This window comes from Cotesia glomerata, linkage group LG1 (assembly GCF_020080835.1).
Source record: "Cotesia glomerata isolate CgM1 linkage group LG1, MPM_Cglom_v2.3, whole genome shotgun sequence".
NCBI lineage: Eukaryota > Metazoa > Arthropoda > Insecta > Hymenoptera > Braconidae > Cotesia > Cotesia glomerata.
Genome location: NC_058158.1, coordinates 30,422,865 through 30,440,566, shown reverse-complemented (window position 1 = coordinate 30,440,566; position 17,702 = coordinate 30,422,865). Strand labels below are relative to the sequence as shown.

At 28.9% G+C, this 17,702-nt stretch overlaps 2 protein-coding genes across 5 annotated transcripts in view; one reads left to right on the top strand and one right to left on the bottom strand.

The window, feature by feature from the left end:
* LOC123275329 overlaps nucleotides 1-16,114 on the bottom strand; it is a 33,555-nt gene extending 17,441 nt beyond the window's left edge. Inside the window, exon 1 of one of the 4 annotated variants that reach the window (XM_044743404.1) lies at nucleotides 15,948-16,114. In XM_044743404.1, coding sequence (XP_044599339.1) covers nucleotides 15,948-16,027 — 80 coding nt within the window. In that variant the 5' untranslated portion in view covers nucleotides 16,028-16,114. Of the gene's footprint in view, nucleotides 1-11,640; nucleotides 11,697-15,947 lie in introns of those variants that run through there. The other 3 variants (XM_044743400.1, XM_044743403.1, XM_044743402.1) reach the window with 3 other exon arrangements.
* The window catches only part of LOC123275331 (calcium uniporter protein, mitochondrial), a 41,172-nt gene that overhangs the window by 19,464 nt on the left and 4,006 nt on the right, over nucleotides 1-17,702 (top strand). The window lies entirely within an intron of this gene.

Genomic DNA, 17,702 nt, shown 5'->3' with positions numbered 1-17,702 from the left:
AATTATACTTGCAATAAAAAAAAAAAAAAAAAAAAAAAAAAAAAACTAATTAATCTCGTAAAATATTCTCTAAACGTGACTTTCGCGGCAAGTTATAATAATTAGTCACATAAATACTGCTCTCAAACATTAATTAAGCATCAGCGTTATTTATACGCTTTGAAAAATAACTCAACACACGTAAGGAAATTTTTATATACATACTCAATTTGATAATTATTATTACTTATTTCAAAGCCATGCGTTTATCATATCTACAGAGACCGTATTAACGTCACTTTAATATCTCGTTAAGAAAAAATTAACTCTCAAACAACCAATTACACATCTGCATTTATCTGCCGTAAAAATAAAAATACTTTTCTATTGCTATTAACTCCTTAACTCAATAAAAATTTTTGTTTAATTGCTCATTGTATTGCAAGCTCTCACTTTCTTAACTTAACGGATAACGGCTGCTAATTAATTCAAATACTTATTATGTCATAGTCATAAGTAATAAAGTAATAAATAATGAGCATAACTTCCCATGTCTAAATACATTACGGCCTCCCGATAGCCAATGATGCAAATCGAGTACTAATCGTTTATGAATTTCCGTTGGCTGAAGACAATGTCCACATAAATATATTCGCTCGTCCTTATACCGTCCGTGCCCAACGGTTATTTAGTACTTATAGGGTGGGTGTCTTATGCCTGTCTATGATGTTATTGTACAATAGCCTTGTATCTCCTCACGTATTCTTATACGAGTACAGCCGAGGAATATCCTATGACCCTAACCGGAAGAAGTTACACACTTCGAGCAACCGATGTTTGACGTGACAGCTAACTATCTTGGTATATAAGTAAATAACACCGATTCTATATTATGCTATACTACTTTTTCACACTAAATAATAACTTTGTTTTATTCGATTCTGTTTTTATTATTACACTTTTATTAGCTTGACCTGTATGTATATATCTATCTATGAAATAAAATTTTTCGATGTAATTTTTCCCTTTAAGACCTCTGATAAATTTGACGACTTCCACATGTTTCAGCAACTGATTACAATAGAATAATTTAATAACTTTATCCTAATGTCCTGACGAGGATCATCAGGATAAAAAAAAATTAATTTTATAGATTATGAATAAAATGCCAGTAAATATTGTCCTTTTTAAAAAAAAAATTGAAAAATATGGATTAATAACAAACCAAACTAAAAAGTAGGAAATTATTTTGCGTGATTGTTTATAAATTCAAAATTAATATAGAATGATTAATAAAAAAAATCCGTTTTATTGCAAAAAAAAAATGCCTAAGGTGCTTTTTATGATATTTTTGTAATAATTTTACTTTTATAAGTATCTACCAATAAAATATTTACAACAATTTTATCAAGCACTCCACAAATGTTTACAATAAAGTCGATTTTTCTTGTTAGTCACTATTTTTATTTTAAACTTATTAAAACTCATTCAAAATTATTTTTTTCTTTTAAGTTCGGTTTGTTATTAAAGCGTATTTTTTTCTTAATTTTACAAACAATAATTTTACTAATTTTGTAAAAACTATTTAAAAGTAGTCAAATTTACAAATTAAATTCTCTAAATTTAACCAAAATTTTAATAAATTTCACAGAGCTGTTGTTGTACCCGTGAAATAATTATAAAACTGTTCCATAATTTTTTTCTAATTAACAAATTAATAAAAAAAAAATTTCTAAAAATGTTATTTAACTGCTTATAAATATTTAATGATTTATTACTTTCTCAATAATGAATCACGAATAAATAAAACTTAAATTATTAATAAGCATTCTATTCTTATTCTAAACTTATAAAAAAGCATTCAAAATTATTTTATACTTTTTAGTTTGTTTTATTATTAAAGCGTGGTTTTTACTTCTTGAAACTATATTTCATTCTTATGCTGAAATAACCTACTTCACGGTCTCATGCAGTCAATGCGCTTTGCGCCGCCTAATATAAAACCCTCGTGATAAATTGGAATCAAATAAACAACAAAAAAAAAAAAAAAATTTATACCAATTTTTTACCATTTTTTTTTTCAATTGTATAACACAACGCTCGATGAAATTCATCATACCCGATCACGATCATGACAAAGAAACTGAAGCTATTGTAAGAACATAAAAAGTGTAATCTAAAAAATTTTTTGCACTAATACTACGTAATCCTTAAAGAAGATATATAGAATAAAATATAATAATAAATAAAAGTACCAACGCAATCAGATTAAATTGAAGCTTCAAAAAATCTTAACGTCTCTCGGATAAAAGCTATTAATTTTTTTTTATTTCAAAGAGGTAAATAGAATTTTCTTTAAAATCTAACATTATTTAAAGTTATAATACTTTTACTTGCTTTTCCCGGTAAAGTTGAGTTAAAAAATAAAGTTCTGTAGGAAAATAACAGTCAATATTTAATAAAAAAGTATCAAGTGAGAGAAAATTTGAAAAAAAATTGTTAATACAGAAAATTATTAATGAGCTCTGTCAGTCTACTCACCGTTGACGGATTTAATAAAAAGAAAAAAAAATCACCACTTTTTATCTTATTCAAAATTTACAGTTAATAAATAGTGATAGATATTTGATACAATATAAATAAGCATCGAATTTATAAATAAAAAATGAATGCATAGACGGGAGCTCTAAAATGAGAATCGATATCGCGTGACTGTACTCTTTGACGGTAGCACACCTGTCCACGACACTCTGCTCGGTTCAAACTATGAACGAAAGTGGTAGTTGCTCGATTGGTGGCCTCTTGGGTTGAGTTATGGCCCGTCTTCCCCATCAGGCCGCACTGAAAACTTTTTAAGTAGTGGGAGGCACTCTGTACAATATATACATACAATGTTCTCATCCATACACCACAATATAACATTTAATACCAAACAATGCTCTAATGTGACTGGACTTTGTTGCGATACGTGACGTCATTTAGTCTTGGGACCAAGTTTAGCTTATTTGGTTATTAAATTTGCAAATAATTTACTATTCCAAGAAAAATACGCTTATCTCTCAATCTTAGTATTTTAATACAATTTTATAAAAATACAATAAAATAATAATAATAATTCATAAATGTTCTTAAATTTTAAATTTAAGCATTTTATGCGCAGATGAGTCTGATAGCAATTATAACAACAACTAGAATTATGTTAAAATAAAAAGATAATAAAAATGAAATTAACATAGAATAGAGAAGTGAAATTAGTTGGAGTTAAAGATATTTTAATTTAATGTAATAATAACAGTCTAGTAGTCACGTGTCAAGGTCTTTGTGGACCGAGCATAACGTTATTATAATTTTTACATTTTTCAAACTATTTTTCACATCCCATGATACAGAGCTACACTGTGTGAGGCTCTAATTTGAATTAGAAAACACTCTGGTTCATAAAACCATGACTCTCTCGTACATATAAACTTTGCTTTTATTATTTTTTTAGCAGCAAATCAGTGCTCGGGATATTTTTAATGTATTAAAAAGTCGAGAAAAATTTTTAAAGAAAAAATCAATACTTGGAATTTTACTTTTTAAAAATTTTATTCGAAAAAGTAATCTTTTCATTTTTTACACGAAGTTCCTCTGAATTATTACTATAGAAATTAGTTTTTAAATTGCTCTTTTTCCGTGAATATTAATCACTCAATTTATTGCTAATGTCGCTAAAAAGCTTCTAGATAAAAAAAAACTTTTTTTTTGCTAAGTGAAATTATTTAAACCCATCGTAGTACGAGAACGAGAAATAAGAAAATTATTTTAATAATCGGGAGGAAATTTTCTCATCTACTTAGTACATATAAAGTATATACCCTATACTTTTATATATCTGTACATATTTAGTAGCGAAGGTTGAAAAAATTTTCCGAGATCAGGTCTATAAGTAAATGCTCGGTAAGTCCGATAATTGGTTTAGTGAACAAGATTTATTATTGACGTTCAATTTGAATGTTGTCACGTTGCTCTCCCTTTATTAAAGTTGTTAATTTTAAAAATATATATATTTTTATTTTCAGTTGACTATAATTTCATAAATCCATATTTTAAAGACTAAACAGTTGAAAAAAAAAATTGAGATATTTTTTATAGAATTAATAATTATTAACTTAAACTTTTGTTAACAAGACCTTGAGGTTACCAGAGCAACACACCTTTACGGCCTCTAGTTTCTTGTATCAATGACATTTAATTTTTCCTATCAATTATCACGGCTGGGTTGACGTTTGCCCTCATTATTTACTTTTACTATTATAATTATCAAGTATAATTCGAGTCATCTATTAAGGTGTCAGATTGTCGATTTATATACGAGGCACGAGGAAAGTGGTACCTGAATTTTTTCTCCGTCGAAGTATATAGCACTGCTGCTTCTGTAGGTAATAGATGTATCCAATTACGCGAAAGTGTATTTATTATGATTATAAATTATAAGTAAACATTAAAAATATCAACGTTCTCATTTGTCCAACAAAATCTCTCAACACTTTTCATTCAGTTATTTTTTTATTCACTGACCACATTCACTGCCTGTGGTTTTAATCTCTCTCCAAGACTTATTTAAGTGGTTTTTTTATTATTATTATAATATATACTCTTTTCTGTTTTTAACAACATAATAGTAAGAGATAACAAATCTGTAAAGTGCCAAATCGAATTAAAGAAGCACCGGTCGTCTATAACTTTTAATTCATCACTCGCAAAACAATCGACATAATTAGCGTGTTATTAATTAATCGCTTACTAAATTAAAAGCTTTTTTATGTAGATTATATCTCTAGAGCTTTTTGTGCCATTTTCGTGTCTAATTTACATCTCACGGAGAGTACACTTGACGTGAATAAAACCCGAGATGAGAATCTTAACTCATGCTTTGTACTATTTAAAAAAAAATATTTTTTTTTCTTTTTATTTTCTTAATAATTCATACGTGGAAAAAATTACAAGAGATAATGCAATACTTCAGAGAAATTAATCCTTTATAATGTATAAAATTATCTTTTCCTTTTTAACTGATATTTTAGAAATTTATGTCATATTTCATGAACTTTTGAGTAAATTAATTATGAAAATGTCGACGAGAATTAGTAAACCCAAAAGTTAGAATAATTTGTTTAAGTTAAGGATATACGAGCACTGGGTAACTTTAATTTTTTTTTATATGCAATTTAAATACGAATAAATGAATTTTGAAAATTTTAACGGGAGTAACCCAAATGTTTAATTAAATAATTTTGTGAGCATTTTTAAGATTAGACTTATGGAGTAACCTCTAAACGTTAACACATTTTTATATTTTTTGTCTAGAAATTCACCATGAATATTCGAATAAAAATTATAGAATAAAAGTAAAAACCTAAACGATTTAAAATGATTTAATTTTTAAAAATTTTCCACTAGATTTAAAATATTTTCTCTTGAATCGTTAATATTTTATCAGTATAAATTAAGACAAACTGCGTCGATGCCCATCAGCACTTCCTTAAGGATATATATTAAAATTTGTTATAAAATATTACTTTGAAGAATTTTAACAAAGGATTTAAGAACAATCTGTAATTTAACTTGAAAACTAATTCGCCGATAGCAGAAATTTTTGAAGATTATAAAATAAATGCCTTAATCCCAACCAATCAATACTCCCGTGTAGAAAATAATGTTTTAGATAAATTCCTCCAGAATTCTTACATCTAGAGATTATCGAGGATCACGAAGTTCGATCTAAACATTTTACGAATATAATAAAGATAATTTACTAGAGACAGCAAAAAATATTTTTGAAATTCGGATGTCATCAATATTGTTACGATGAACAAAATTATTAAAATTCCTGTGACATATCTTCAAGTTAAAACTACGCGTTCACTGAATAAAAATTTCATAAACTAAATTATTAAATATTTACATCGAAGTTCTTGATACTCTAAAAATCCAAATATGAAGACTCTTCATGAATTTATCATGAATTTTTTACACGGGCTGGTAATAAAAGGATGAGACTTTCCAAGAGGATATTTTCGTAATCTTATATGGTGTAAAAGTCTACTCCGCAGATAAAAAATATTTTTATTCCAAACAACGGTCTTCGACAGCAGAAAAAGAAGCGTAAACATGAAACAACAAGAAGTACACGGAGAAAAAAATTTCGCTATAGAAACTCTATAGTACAGTAGAACCTCTATAACTCGAACTCCAAGGAAAAGGCAAAAAAATTCGAGTTATAGAGTTTTCGAGTAAATTGGGAACTTAATTGTCCTCATATATTTTTAATAATATGGATTAGTAACAAAATAATTCTGTTTGTCATTTTAGAAGGTTATGAAATATGTCAGCGCACTTCACTACTGCGCAACGTAGAGCGCTCCCAACTATACCGTTTGGCTCTGAGAACAATCCCGTACACGGAAAAAAAAATTTCGTTCTGGTAACGTAACTGTAGAGTTACCACAACTATACACAGTTTACTGTTCGTTGTAGAGTTACAGTAACAAAATGTTATTTAGTTCTGATAACTCAATGTTGTTGAGCTCTCAGAGCTCTACGGGATTGTTCTCAGAGCCAAACGCTATAGTTAGGAGCGCTCTACGTTGCGCAGTAGTGGAGTGCGTTGACATATTTCATAACCTTCTAAAATGACAAACAGAATTATTTTGTTACTAATCTATATTATTAAAAATATATGAGGACAATTAAGTTCCCAATTTATTTATTTAAGGAAATAGGTTTTTTTTTGTCAAATTGAATTTCGTTAGAACAGTTTTGTATTTATGGTTTTTCAAGGTTCATTTGCAGTGACTGTTAATTTGATTTATTAGTTGAATATATTATGATAAGTGATAAGTTATCGGAATACATTAAAAAGACCCCATTTAACAAAAAATAAAATTTGTTTTCGTTTATTTATCTTTTCTCGTGCATATACGGTAGTGATTTTATGTCCAATATTTATTGACATAATTAAGAAAATAAGATAATTTTGTGACGACCATATTTTTATTTTACAAATAATTTTTATTTGTAATATAAGTTCTATTATTATTTTATTTCTAATATAATACTATTCTTATTTGTCATATACAATTATTGTTGACAATATAAATTCATTCTGCCGCATGTATTTATTAAATTATCAATGCTAAATCGTAAAAAAAAATTATTAAGCAGACTTCCAAAAATTTGTTATAGTCTCAGAACGATTCTGTAGAGTTGTGAGAGGTAAATAACGTTTAGCTCTCAGAGCTCAACGATGTAGAGTTGCAGGAGCTAAACGGTATTGTTACTATAAGAATACGTTAACCTACTGGAACTTTTTACAACTAACTAACTACTATAGAGTTCTTATAGCAAAATTTTTTTCTCCGTGTAGAGCTATGAGAGCTCAACAACATTGAGTTATCAGAACTAAATAACATTTTGTTACTGTAACTCTACAACGAACAGTAAACTATGTATAGTTGTGGTAACTCTACAGTTAGGTTACCAGAACGAAATTTTTTTTCCGTGTAAGTGCTAAAAATACAAGCATCTGAAAAATCTACCTGAAGTCTATTTAATATCATTTATACAATAAAAAAAATAATATAAAGATAATAATAATAATATTTTATCATATGTTATAATTTTTATAACACAGTTAAAAGAACATTTATGCTTGCATGTTTCCATCAACCCCTCCCGAGTAGCTAATATATATTCCCCCTATGAAATATAAATCACACCTGTGACGCGGTTGTTAATACAATCAACAATGATAAATATAAATAATGAATCATTTCAGCTTTTGTTGCCCAGCACATGCCGCAAGCACGAAAGTAATAATAAAAAATTACTCCATCAACATCTTTATCACTATTATATCGTATTTCTTTCGATCGGCGTTCCATTAAGGCTCTCAGATAGCACTACTGTAAGAATTTACGTCGTGTAAAAAAGATCGTTTCACGCACTCACTACTCACTGATCTAAAACGCCTTTTATCTCTTTTATTCGTACTAAGAGTTGATGGAAAAATATATAAAATAAAAGAAAAATGTAAGAAAAAAACAAATCAACTAAATGTAAGTAAAAATACTTGATGTCAACTTACAAAGTTTATAATTGCATCGCAAAACTTGGAATAGTACATAATGTAACTAACAATCGCACATATCGAGAAGCAGATCGTAACTAAAACGAATAGCTTACTTCGGGTACATTTAAATATGTTCCTATGAGAACTTACAAACTTGAATAGTCGCAATCCCGAGCTTACCCGAACAAAACTAAAAACACCTGCCCATTCATATATAATATAATATCACAGAACAGTACAGAACTCGTGACCGGAAAGTGGAACCCAACCGGTAGAAAAGTGCACCAGGTGAAGGTGGCTCGTGATTCACCATTGAATAGTCGACCTTGCAGATGTTACACTAAAAATTAATTTTAAAAAACAGAACCAGAGCCGAATAAAAAGATTGCAAAACTAAAACACAGGAAGCTTACCCGACCTTACCTTTACATGTTACATGCTATAAAGAGTTAGTCATTATTTCAATGGTTTGATGAAATCCAAGATTCAAGGTGATATTGAATTTATCAAGCCTCTGACAATTTTGAGATTTTTTTGAACGGATATTCGTCTGTTGTTGAATTTTTTGAACGAAATCTTAAAAAAATTGTGAACGCAATTTTTTTTTAATATTTAATTGGGACTGATTTCTTTTTTAATGAAATCAAAAAAAATTGTTCGATTGTTTACGTATATCGATTGCTCTTTAAGCAATCAGTATAATAAATATTTAATTACTATTAATAATCAATCCAGTTTTTTAGGTAGATTTCTTTAGAAATCTAACTATTGCATTAGTCCTCAAGGTAAAATTTTCACCTGATTTTGCTATTATATGTTATAATTAGTCGAGTAGGTTCCAAAAATACCATTGGTTAAAAAATTTATGTATGTATATTAGGGTGTGCCAAAATGTAACTTCCGTGGAGAACCTTTTAAAATTGGAATTTTTAATTCCGCTTTTAACAGGGGCTGCGTTTGGACATTTCCTGATATATTTTGGTGTGAGACAATGTATTTGATTTTCATAGAATTTTTTAACAGAAGCTTAGTTTAGGTATTTCCGGTGAAAATTCAAAATTTGGCCGGAAGTACCCAATTAAATCTCCTGTTAAAAATCCTATAAATAATCAAATGAATTCTCTCAACCCGAAATATCTCAGGAAATGCCCAAACATAGCTGCTGTTAAAAGTGGAACTCAAAATTCCAATTTTAAAAGGTTCTCCACGGAAGTTACATTTTGGCACACCCTAATATATATATATATGATATATATATATATATATATATATATATATATATATATATGTAATATAACCAGCCTTGTCATCAGGATATCTCAAAAAGTTTTCAACCGATCTTGATGAAACTTGGTACACATATTCTTTGGGTAATTACCGAGGTCGAGTTCGAAGATGAGTAAAATCGGTCAATTAATTTAGAAATGGCGGCCATTTAAAATTTTCAAAATTTTGTAAATTTCGAGTTTTGTAACTTTAACCGTGAATAACTTTTGACTGACAGAAAAGAGCTCATTTCTGAAAACTTCATGGTGAAGCTAATTATATTTCTTTCAATTTGACCTATAACACTTATACTTTAGGAAGATTTTTATTAATTTTATAGGCCATTCAAAAATTTTTAAATAATGAAAACTTTTTTTCTAATGTGGTTTTTTTAGAATGACTTTTGAACAGCTTTACCGACCGATACCAAAAACTAATCAGCTCTTAACATCAAAAAACTACGTCGATCGCCGCCAGACCGGTCAAAATCGCTTGATTCGTTTGTGAGATATCGTTGACGAAAAAAATCGAAAAAAGCGTTTTTTTTCAAACAAATTCCGAAATTTTTTATCTGATCTATTCACGGTTAAAAATCATAGAATTCAAAAAACTGCATCGACTGTTGTCAACTACGTGATAATCGGTTAACTCGTTTAAAAGTTATAGCGGATTGAAAATTTTAAAATTACATAAACATTTGTTATTGAACAAATTAAATAACATAAATAAAGAAAATCTCATATTACATGAAATCTACCTTCCATTTCGGGTGAGGCCGAATGGCATTTTTTTTTTCTATTTTTGAATTTCCACTTTAAAAGTTAATAATATGAAAAAAATAGGAAGTTATTAGTTTCAACCGAATTTAGGAAGCCGAGTTTTCATCAGATTTTTATTGAGACTTAAATCTGGATAAATTTTTTAAATAATTGGTCGGGCTGTTTCAAAGATATTCAAAAAACAAAAAACCAAGAAAAAATTTTTTAAGTTTTTTGAGATAACTTTGAAGTTGTTTAAAAAATCGAGCAAAAATTGGAAGTACGTTTTTTTTATGCTTACAAAATTTCATCAAATGCCGTCAAAAAAATCAAAATCAAACATCACGTTCGAAAGACATTGCAGTTTAAAAATTAAAAAAAAAAGTTACTCTAAAACAATTTTTAGATTTTAAAGTTCAATAATCAACTTATTGGTACTAAATTTTTAGGCATTTTGAGTTCAAAAATAATAATAAGCTTCAAAGACAGCTTGCAAGGTCAACTGTTTTTCAGATTTTTATTTTTTCTTTTTCTATTTTTAGTTTCTTTCTTTCCTCACGGGAAATTACGTGTTTATCTTTATATTTTACACTGATAATCCTACTCGGATATTCACTTTCCACACTTAACTGAAACTTACCATAGATATGGAACCGATTTCTTTGTTGCATAACCTAATAACCACGTCGATTAAATAAATAAATTAGAGATTTGTTTTGCCGTCAGTAACTATCAATTATTTCTAACAATTTTCAATCAAGTTATATAGTTTGTATATATATATATATATATATATATGTACCCAACAGTAACAACGACGTTGATTTCAAGTTATTCATCTCAATTATGATTTAATTCGAGGGTTGCTCAAAAGTAAGCCCGAAGGATTCATTGATGCGTTCAAGGCTGCGGCCCGCTGAAGAAACGGTCAGAATGGTCACGGACTGACAATCGTGAAAGTGAATAGTGTGTGCGTAAGTCAGCTCATTCGTTACGGGTCGTCCTTATGAATTACGTCGTCTAAAATTCCTGTGCATTATATATCACATCAAAAAATATTTTTTTATTTTTATTTATCCCAAAATCGACTTGAATAAAATAAAATTCAACAACAGATAAAAACGGTTTGATGCGCAAATTTAACGAAGCTTCTTACATGGTTGCCTCCAATTAAGAGTACAGTCAACAAGCGCTCCTATCGGATAAATTTCTCGGTTAGCTTTTAAATTTTCTACCAACCGGAGAAAACAGCTAAATACTTAAACAGATATAGATATATCTATGTATGATATCGCGTGACACCAACAACTAAAACTAACTATAGTATAAGGACACAATATATGATAGAAGAACATTAAGATACTTTTCAATTACGCTGATAAAAGCAACTTAAATTTGCTAACGAATTCATTCAACTGTTAAATTGGCATGGGAATAAATTCTAGTACGTCAAATTATTTCAAAGACAATAAATTTATCTCTTATATAAAAAGTTTAAAAAATCTTGTAACAGTTTCAACCCACCTGTCTTGATTTTCCGAGTCCTCTGGCTCGACAAACTCCATTGTAACTTGACAGTAAACAATTTTCACCGAAAACATTGTTGTTTGTATGCGTGCGATCCATTAAATTCCCATTTTATTTAAATTATTAATAATTGGTAATTATTGTATTTTCCACTGTGCAAGAGATAACAACTACAAATATAAATATATAATCCGAATTGCGTGAACTTGCATTAATATTTGAAGTATCTCTTTAATTTATTGCAAACACGCCGAGTTTAATGGTACAACTGGTAGATGTATAGGCCATCCAAGTGTACCTGAGTAAACCTCAACGAGGGGAATGAGTGCTTTGTTTTCACAACAAATAGGTATTGATGTAAAACGTGATGCTTACGGAGGTATATAACACTGGTATGTGAAGCATGCTGAACATTCGTTAATGAGTGAACCGAGACGACGGGTATTTACTATTAAAGTCCACCATGCCAACTACTAGTAACTGGTAACTAGTAACAACAAACAGATAATTACTGTGTTTACTATCTTACTGATATAAACAATATAAAACATAACGACAGAGTAAAGTAGAGCTTGTAGCGGGCGTTGTATACACAATAATATATAATAGTGCACATTAATAAAAATAATTTAAATGTTGAATAATGCAGAGTGAACGTACAAATGTTGAATATAAAGTAAAACTAAAACCACATAACACGAAAAGAGTTCTCCGGTATGACCCAAACATACAATACGGATGTCCGGCGTTCCGCTATTTCCATTTTACCCCTCCTCATCCTCGTTACTATCCTCTCGAATCAACTCGCTTTCCCTTCTACTTTTTTCACTAAAATTGAGCTGTTTATAATAATGAATAAAAATTATTAATAATAAATAATAACAAAAAAACAAACGAAAAAAAAAATATTAAGTGTATGTAATTATTATCACGCTGACATTTCCGTGAATATTTAAAAATTTCTCTTTCCTAATATTTGGTATTAGAGAAACACTGGTAGCGTAATTCAATAGATTTCATCTAATCTGACGACCACGGATTGATGTAATAGGACGTAGACGAAGTAGTACATGCATGCATGGTTTGTGATGATGATGATGATGATGATGATGATAATGGTAATGATAATGATGAGTTGAAACCGCGAATTTTCATTAAATTGTAAAATACATAGTTGTAATGTAATTGTGACTAGATAAAATTTCGGTGTTTTGTTGCGTTGTGTTATATTACTGTTTTGGCGGACGAGAGTAGAGGCAGCATAAAGCCCAAACAATCGTTTCAGCGGGTAGGACGAATTCTCAGCTATATACCATGAGGAGGGCAGGATTATCTCGGTTTGCTACTGATGGATACAAAGCCAATACTTGACCGCATTTCACTCGACAAATAGATTTACGCTGTTGTTAATATGTGCTGTAAGCATACATTAGCATGCAAACATACATATATGGGCATGTATATTCATTTCATATTCTTCTAAAACTGATGATGGTATGTCGATACTTGGATTATTATCGTTCACCGGACCGACATGTTTATTCAACAGTGGAATAATCTACCTTGTATTATGTTATGGTTATTATTTACTATCATATTCTAAAGATTTCTTTTTTATTAATACTATTTATAATTCAAGTTTTATTTATTCATGATTCATTATTGAGAAAGTAATAAATCATAAAATATTTATAAGCCCTTAAATAACATTTAGAAATTTATGTTTTTAATTTGGTAATTAGAGATAATTATTGAGGAATTTAACAATGATTTCACGGAAACAACAGCTCTGTGAAATTTATTAAAAATTTTTTTAATTTTAGAGAAATTAATCTGTAAATTTGACATTCGTAGCTATATTACAAAATATTTTAGTAAAATTATAATTTAAAAAATCAAAAACAAAAACACTTTAATAGCAAACCAAACTCGATAGTAAAAAATAATTTAGAATGAAATTTAGTACACTGATAGAAAATTTATATTGACTCAAGAGATATTTTCTTGATCTAAGAATTTATTTTGGAAGACAAATGATTATTTTGCTTTAAGAATTTCTTGTCTTGATTTAGATTTTCTTGGCTTAAGAGCTATATTATCTTCAATCGATACATTTAAGTTATTTCAATCAAAATAACATTATCGTTTAAAAAACTTAAAATAATTCATCAAAGTATATTTCAAAAACTAAATAGTCTGTAATTGTTATACCAAAAAAAAACTCATTTCTTGGAAATAAGTAAATTAATGACAAAAAAAAAAAAAAGCTATTCTTAACACAAGTCGGTAACATCTTGAATCAATGTTATCGCCTATTTTGAACCAAGAGACAAAAATTCTTGAAAGAAATATATCTATATCTAGTTTCAAAAGTTCAAGTTTTGAAGAAAAAAAGTTTCTTGAATCAAGATTGTTTTTCTATCAGTGTAAGCTTGAAATTTGTAAAAATAAAATTGTTACAAAAATATCTTAAAATGCACTCCACTCTTTTTTTGCAATAAAATTGCATATTTTACAGAAAATTTACATTAATAATAATTTGATTTCTAATTTTATTTATAAATTCAACATTAACAATAATAAGTTCGTTAAATTTTGCAATTTTTTGAGTTTTTTTCCGTGTTACATTTTATGTATATTTTAAACTTCAAAAGTCAAAGATAAAAATTTGTATAACACAAAGATTTTAATAGTAAAGCACAAATATATGCTAAAAAAAATTTTATTTGAAAAACAAAAATTCAATATTTACACATTAAACTGATAAATTTAAATTAACCTCAATACTCTATATTTAAAAAAAAAAAAAAAAAAAAAAAAAAAAAAAAAAAAAACTTCTATAACGGATTTTTGAAATAATTAAATTCATAATATAATTTTGCACTAATTAAAAAAAAAAAACTGAAAGAAAAAAATCATACGCGGGAAGTGGAGTATCGCGACGACTCTACAATTCTTCACGAGAGATGAGCAACTAGATCGCGATCACGTACTAATAATCGTTGCTTGACCGTTGGCAACAGTAAGCCAATTAACAGTCAGTCATTATCTCATAAACCAGCAGCATCAAGTGAGTAAAAAAAAATAAAAGAAATCGCTAAAAAAACAACTATTGCCATCAATCAATTACTCAGTCTCTTATTATTCACTATTACATACTTTCTACTGGTTTAACAAACGTAATTATTAAAAACAACAAACGAGTGTTTGATTAGAATAATATCACGCGATAATGTAAAAGGTGAAAGCTTGAATATAAATTCAGCGAGCTCTGAAATTATAATTTAATTAAGGGCAAAAGGGTGGTTGTTTTAACATACATAACTAAAGTTTTTAAACACCTTAAATCAGCTTGAGTAGATTTGGGTAGCACCTGGATAGACACAAAGGTTTATATTCAAGTCTTGAGTTCATATTAGCCTAAGTAGTCTTAGACATAAGACCGAGACCCAGACCAAAACCAGGACGGAGAAGAACAAGAAGATGAAGAAGAGCAAGTTGAAAAACAAGAAAAGTTTCTTTAAGGATATGCACCCGACTACTATGTAATCGCGATTAAACGAACCTTACTCAGACTTTAAAGTTTCGGCATAAAAAATTCAATAGGAATTTCGCGGGTAAATTTTAGTGCTAATAAAAAATTTAATTATTACTCAAAAATTTACGTCGTGGATATGATTATATTTATTATAAAAAAAAAAAAAAGAAATAACATGTTCGTTAAGGTGAACCGAAAAAAAAGTATTTTTTTTATCTAGAGGACAGAATGTGTAACTTATAAAAATATTAAAATTTTTGAAAAAAAAAAAATTTTTTTTACTCAACATTTTGAGAAAGCCCAATAATTTTTAAAATAGTAAATTTAATTTTTTAGTTTTAACACGAAATTTTTTTTTCAACTAATAATTTTTGAAACTATCTTAAAATTATGTGATAGTTTTCAACTTAACTTTTGTTCTAATAGAAAAAAAAAGAAGCATGTTATTTTTTTAAACTTTGTTTTTAATTGCAATAATAATCAGTAACATTTTTTTTCGTTCACAACTTTTAATTGACTTCAAAGGAGACACTCTACAGTTTCTAGAATAATGGGAAAAATTTTCTGTTAAAATCAAAAAATTTAATTATTTATTTTTAAAATCAGATGAACCGCCTCAAAATCTTGAGTAAAAAATTTTTTTTCTCAAAAATTTTGTTTTTTTACTAGCTATAAATTATATTTCAACAAAAAGTTTTTTTTCGCTCCACCCTATTGTTCATAAGTGTACATAAACAGTATAGTGCATTAACAAATAATAATAAACCTTTGACTTTGTTGTCGCTGTCTTTCATGAGTCCACAATCCATCACCCAAGCTGTTTGTCCCGCTTTGTACACCACCCATGATCGATTGCTTGGATCCAACTCCTCTTAAGAGAGACTTCAAGGGGATGAGAGTGATAGTTTGATTACACGTAAATTACCACTTTAATAGTACCTACTGATGACAGTGTGCCATTACGGTCCATTAATAGTGCAATTTCTATTGGCAATCCAAGATAATTCCATTATCATATCTTCAGCATTCCATTCACATGTATTATGTATTAGGTATTTGGTTTACAATGTCAGTCAGATCCACTTTAAGACTCACTAGTTTAACACCAGATGGCCTGGACTCCCGATTCTTTTCACTTCTGCACACTTATCGTAGAAGTGTTAAGTTCAATTTTTCGTTCATTTTTATTCAAACTTGAAAGTTTTCTTACGTTAATTTTATCCAGAACGGGTCTTAGCTTTGTAGCTTCGACCCAAAATATAATTCAAAACATAATTACTACCGTACATTCCTACCCATTATCCTTTGAGCTAAGAAGCTTGTAATGGAATAATGTTCGGTACACATGCACTCGCTCGACAGATATGTAACCGCATTATTATGTGTATCAAGTATTATGTCTTTCGGGTAGTGATACCAAAGTAGATTAATTTAACGTGAGAAATTAAGGACTGTTTGCAATGACATCACATTATGACAGCATCAGAGCTGGGTAAAATTTTACTAAAATTATTTTCATATTAAATATAAACACAACACTAGTCGTAAGTTACTAATTGCTCACAGTCTTGCGGTAAACTGATAAGGTAGATGAAACTAGTGTGAGAATTTGCGCAAAAGTTTAGCAGCAGCGGGGGGTAATTGCCGATTGCGGCTTCTTACCACTTCCAACATCAAATGGTTCCACTAGATGCACTTAACTTCCAACATAAAAAGCCAGAGTTCCACTTTTCTCGGGCTGTCTTAATTATTAATTATAATTAATTATTAATACATTAGAAACTATTATGGGGAATCATTAACATATCCTTTCAGTATTTAAAATCATCAACATTTCTCTGTATTGATTTCTCTTGGGTTAAACATACTTACTGAATTTGTTTTTCTTAATTTATTCAATAAAAAGAAGATTACGATAGAGTCAGCTCTACACTATCAACCACGTTTATGGTAATTTGATAGTAGTTACTCGGTAAATAAGTAATTTGTAGATAGAGCAAATCAACCCTCTTCTTTGTAGGGTAACTCAGAGAAGATTGATATGTGGATAGAGTGTAAAGGCAGAGGAAATTGGAAAGATATAAGACCTTGAGGGTATAGTATAATATATATAGATACATATACCGGAATTGATTAAAAGCCTCTTTCGCGGTTCCGTTCTGCTTCCGTCAGAAAAGATCATCAAACAGGCTATAAACATACATGTGCCTATACCAACAATAATAAATAATATATCCATATCTGTGTACTGTGTATGTACATAGATAGATGCAGCAGTTTATTCTCATTGAGAGTCTACACACTCTAATACCTTTTACTTAAAATCAACGGACTCTTAACCAGGTTATACGGACTGACTACCGATTGCGCGATTATCACGCGAGAATTGACTCGGCCCGTTTCCTCTCGTTTGACTATAATATTCTCTATTTAATTCTATTCTCTATTATATTCTCTGTTATTCAACCCCATGTTGTGTTTACATCACCTGCGACGAGTATGTATATTATGTCTGTCAATC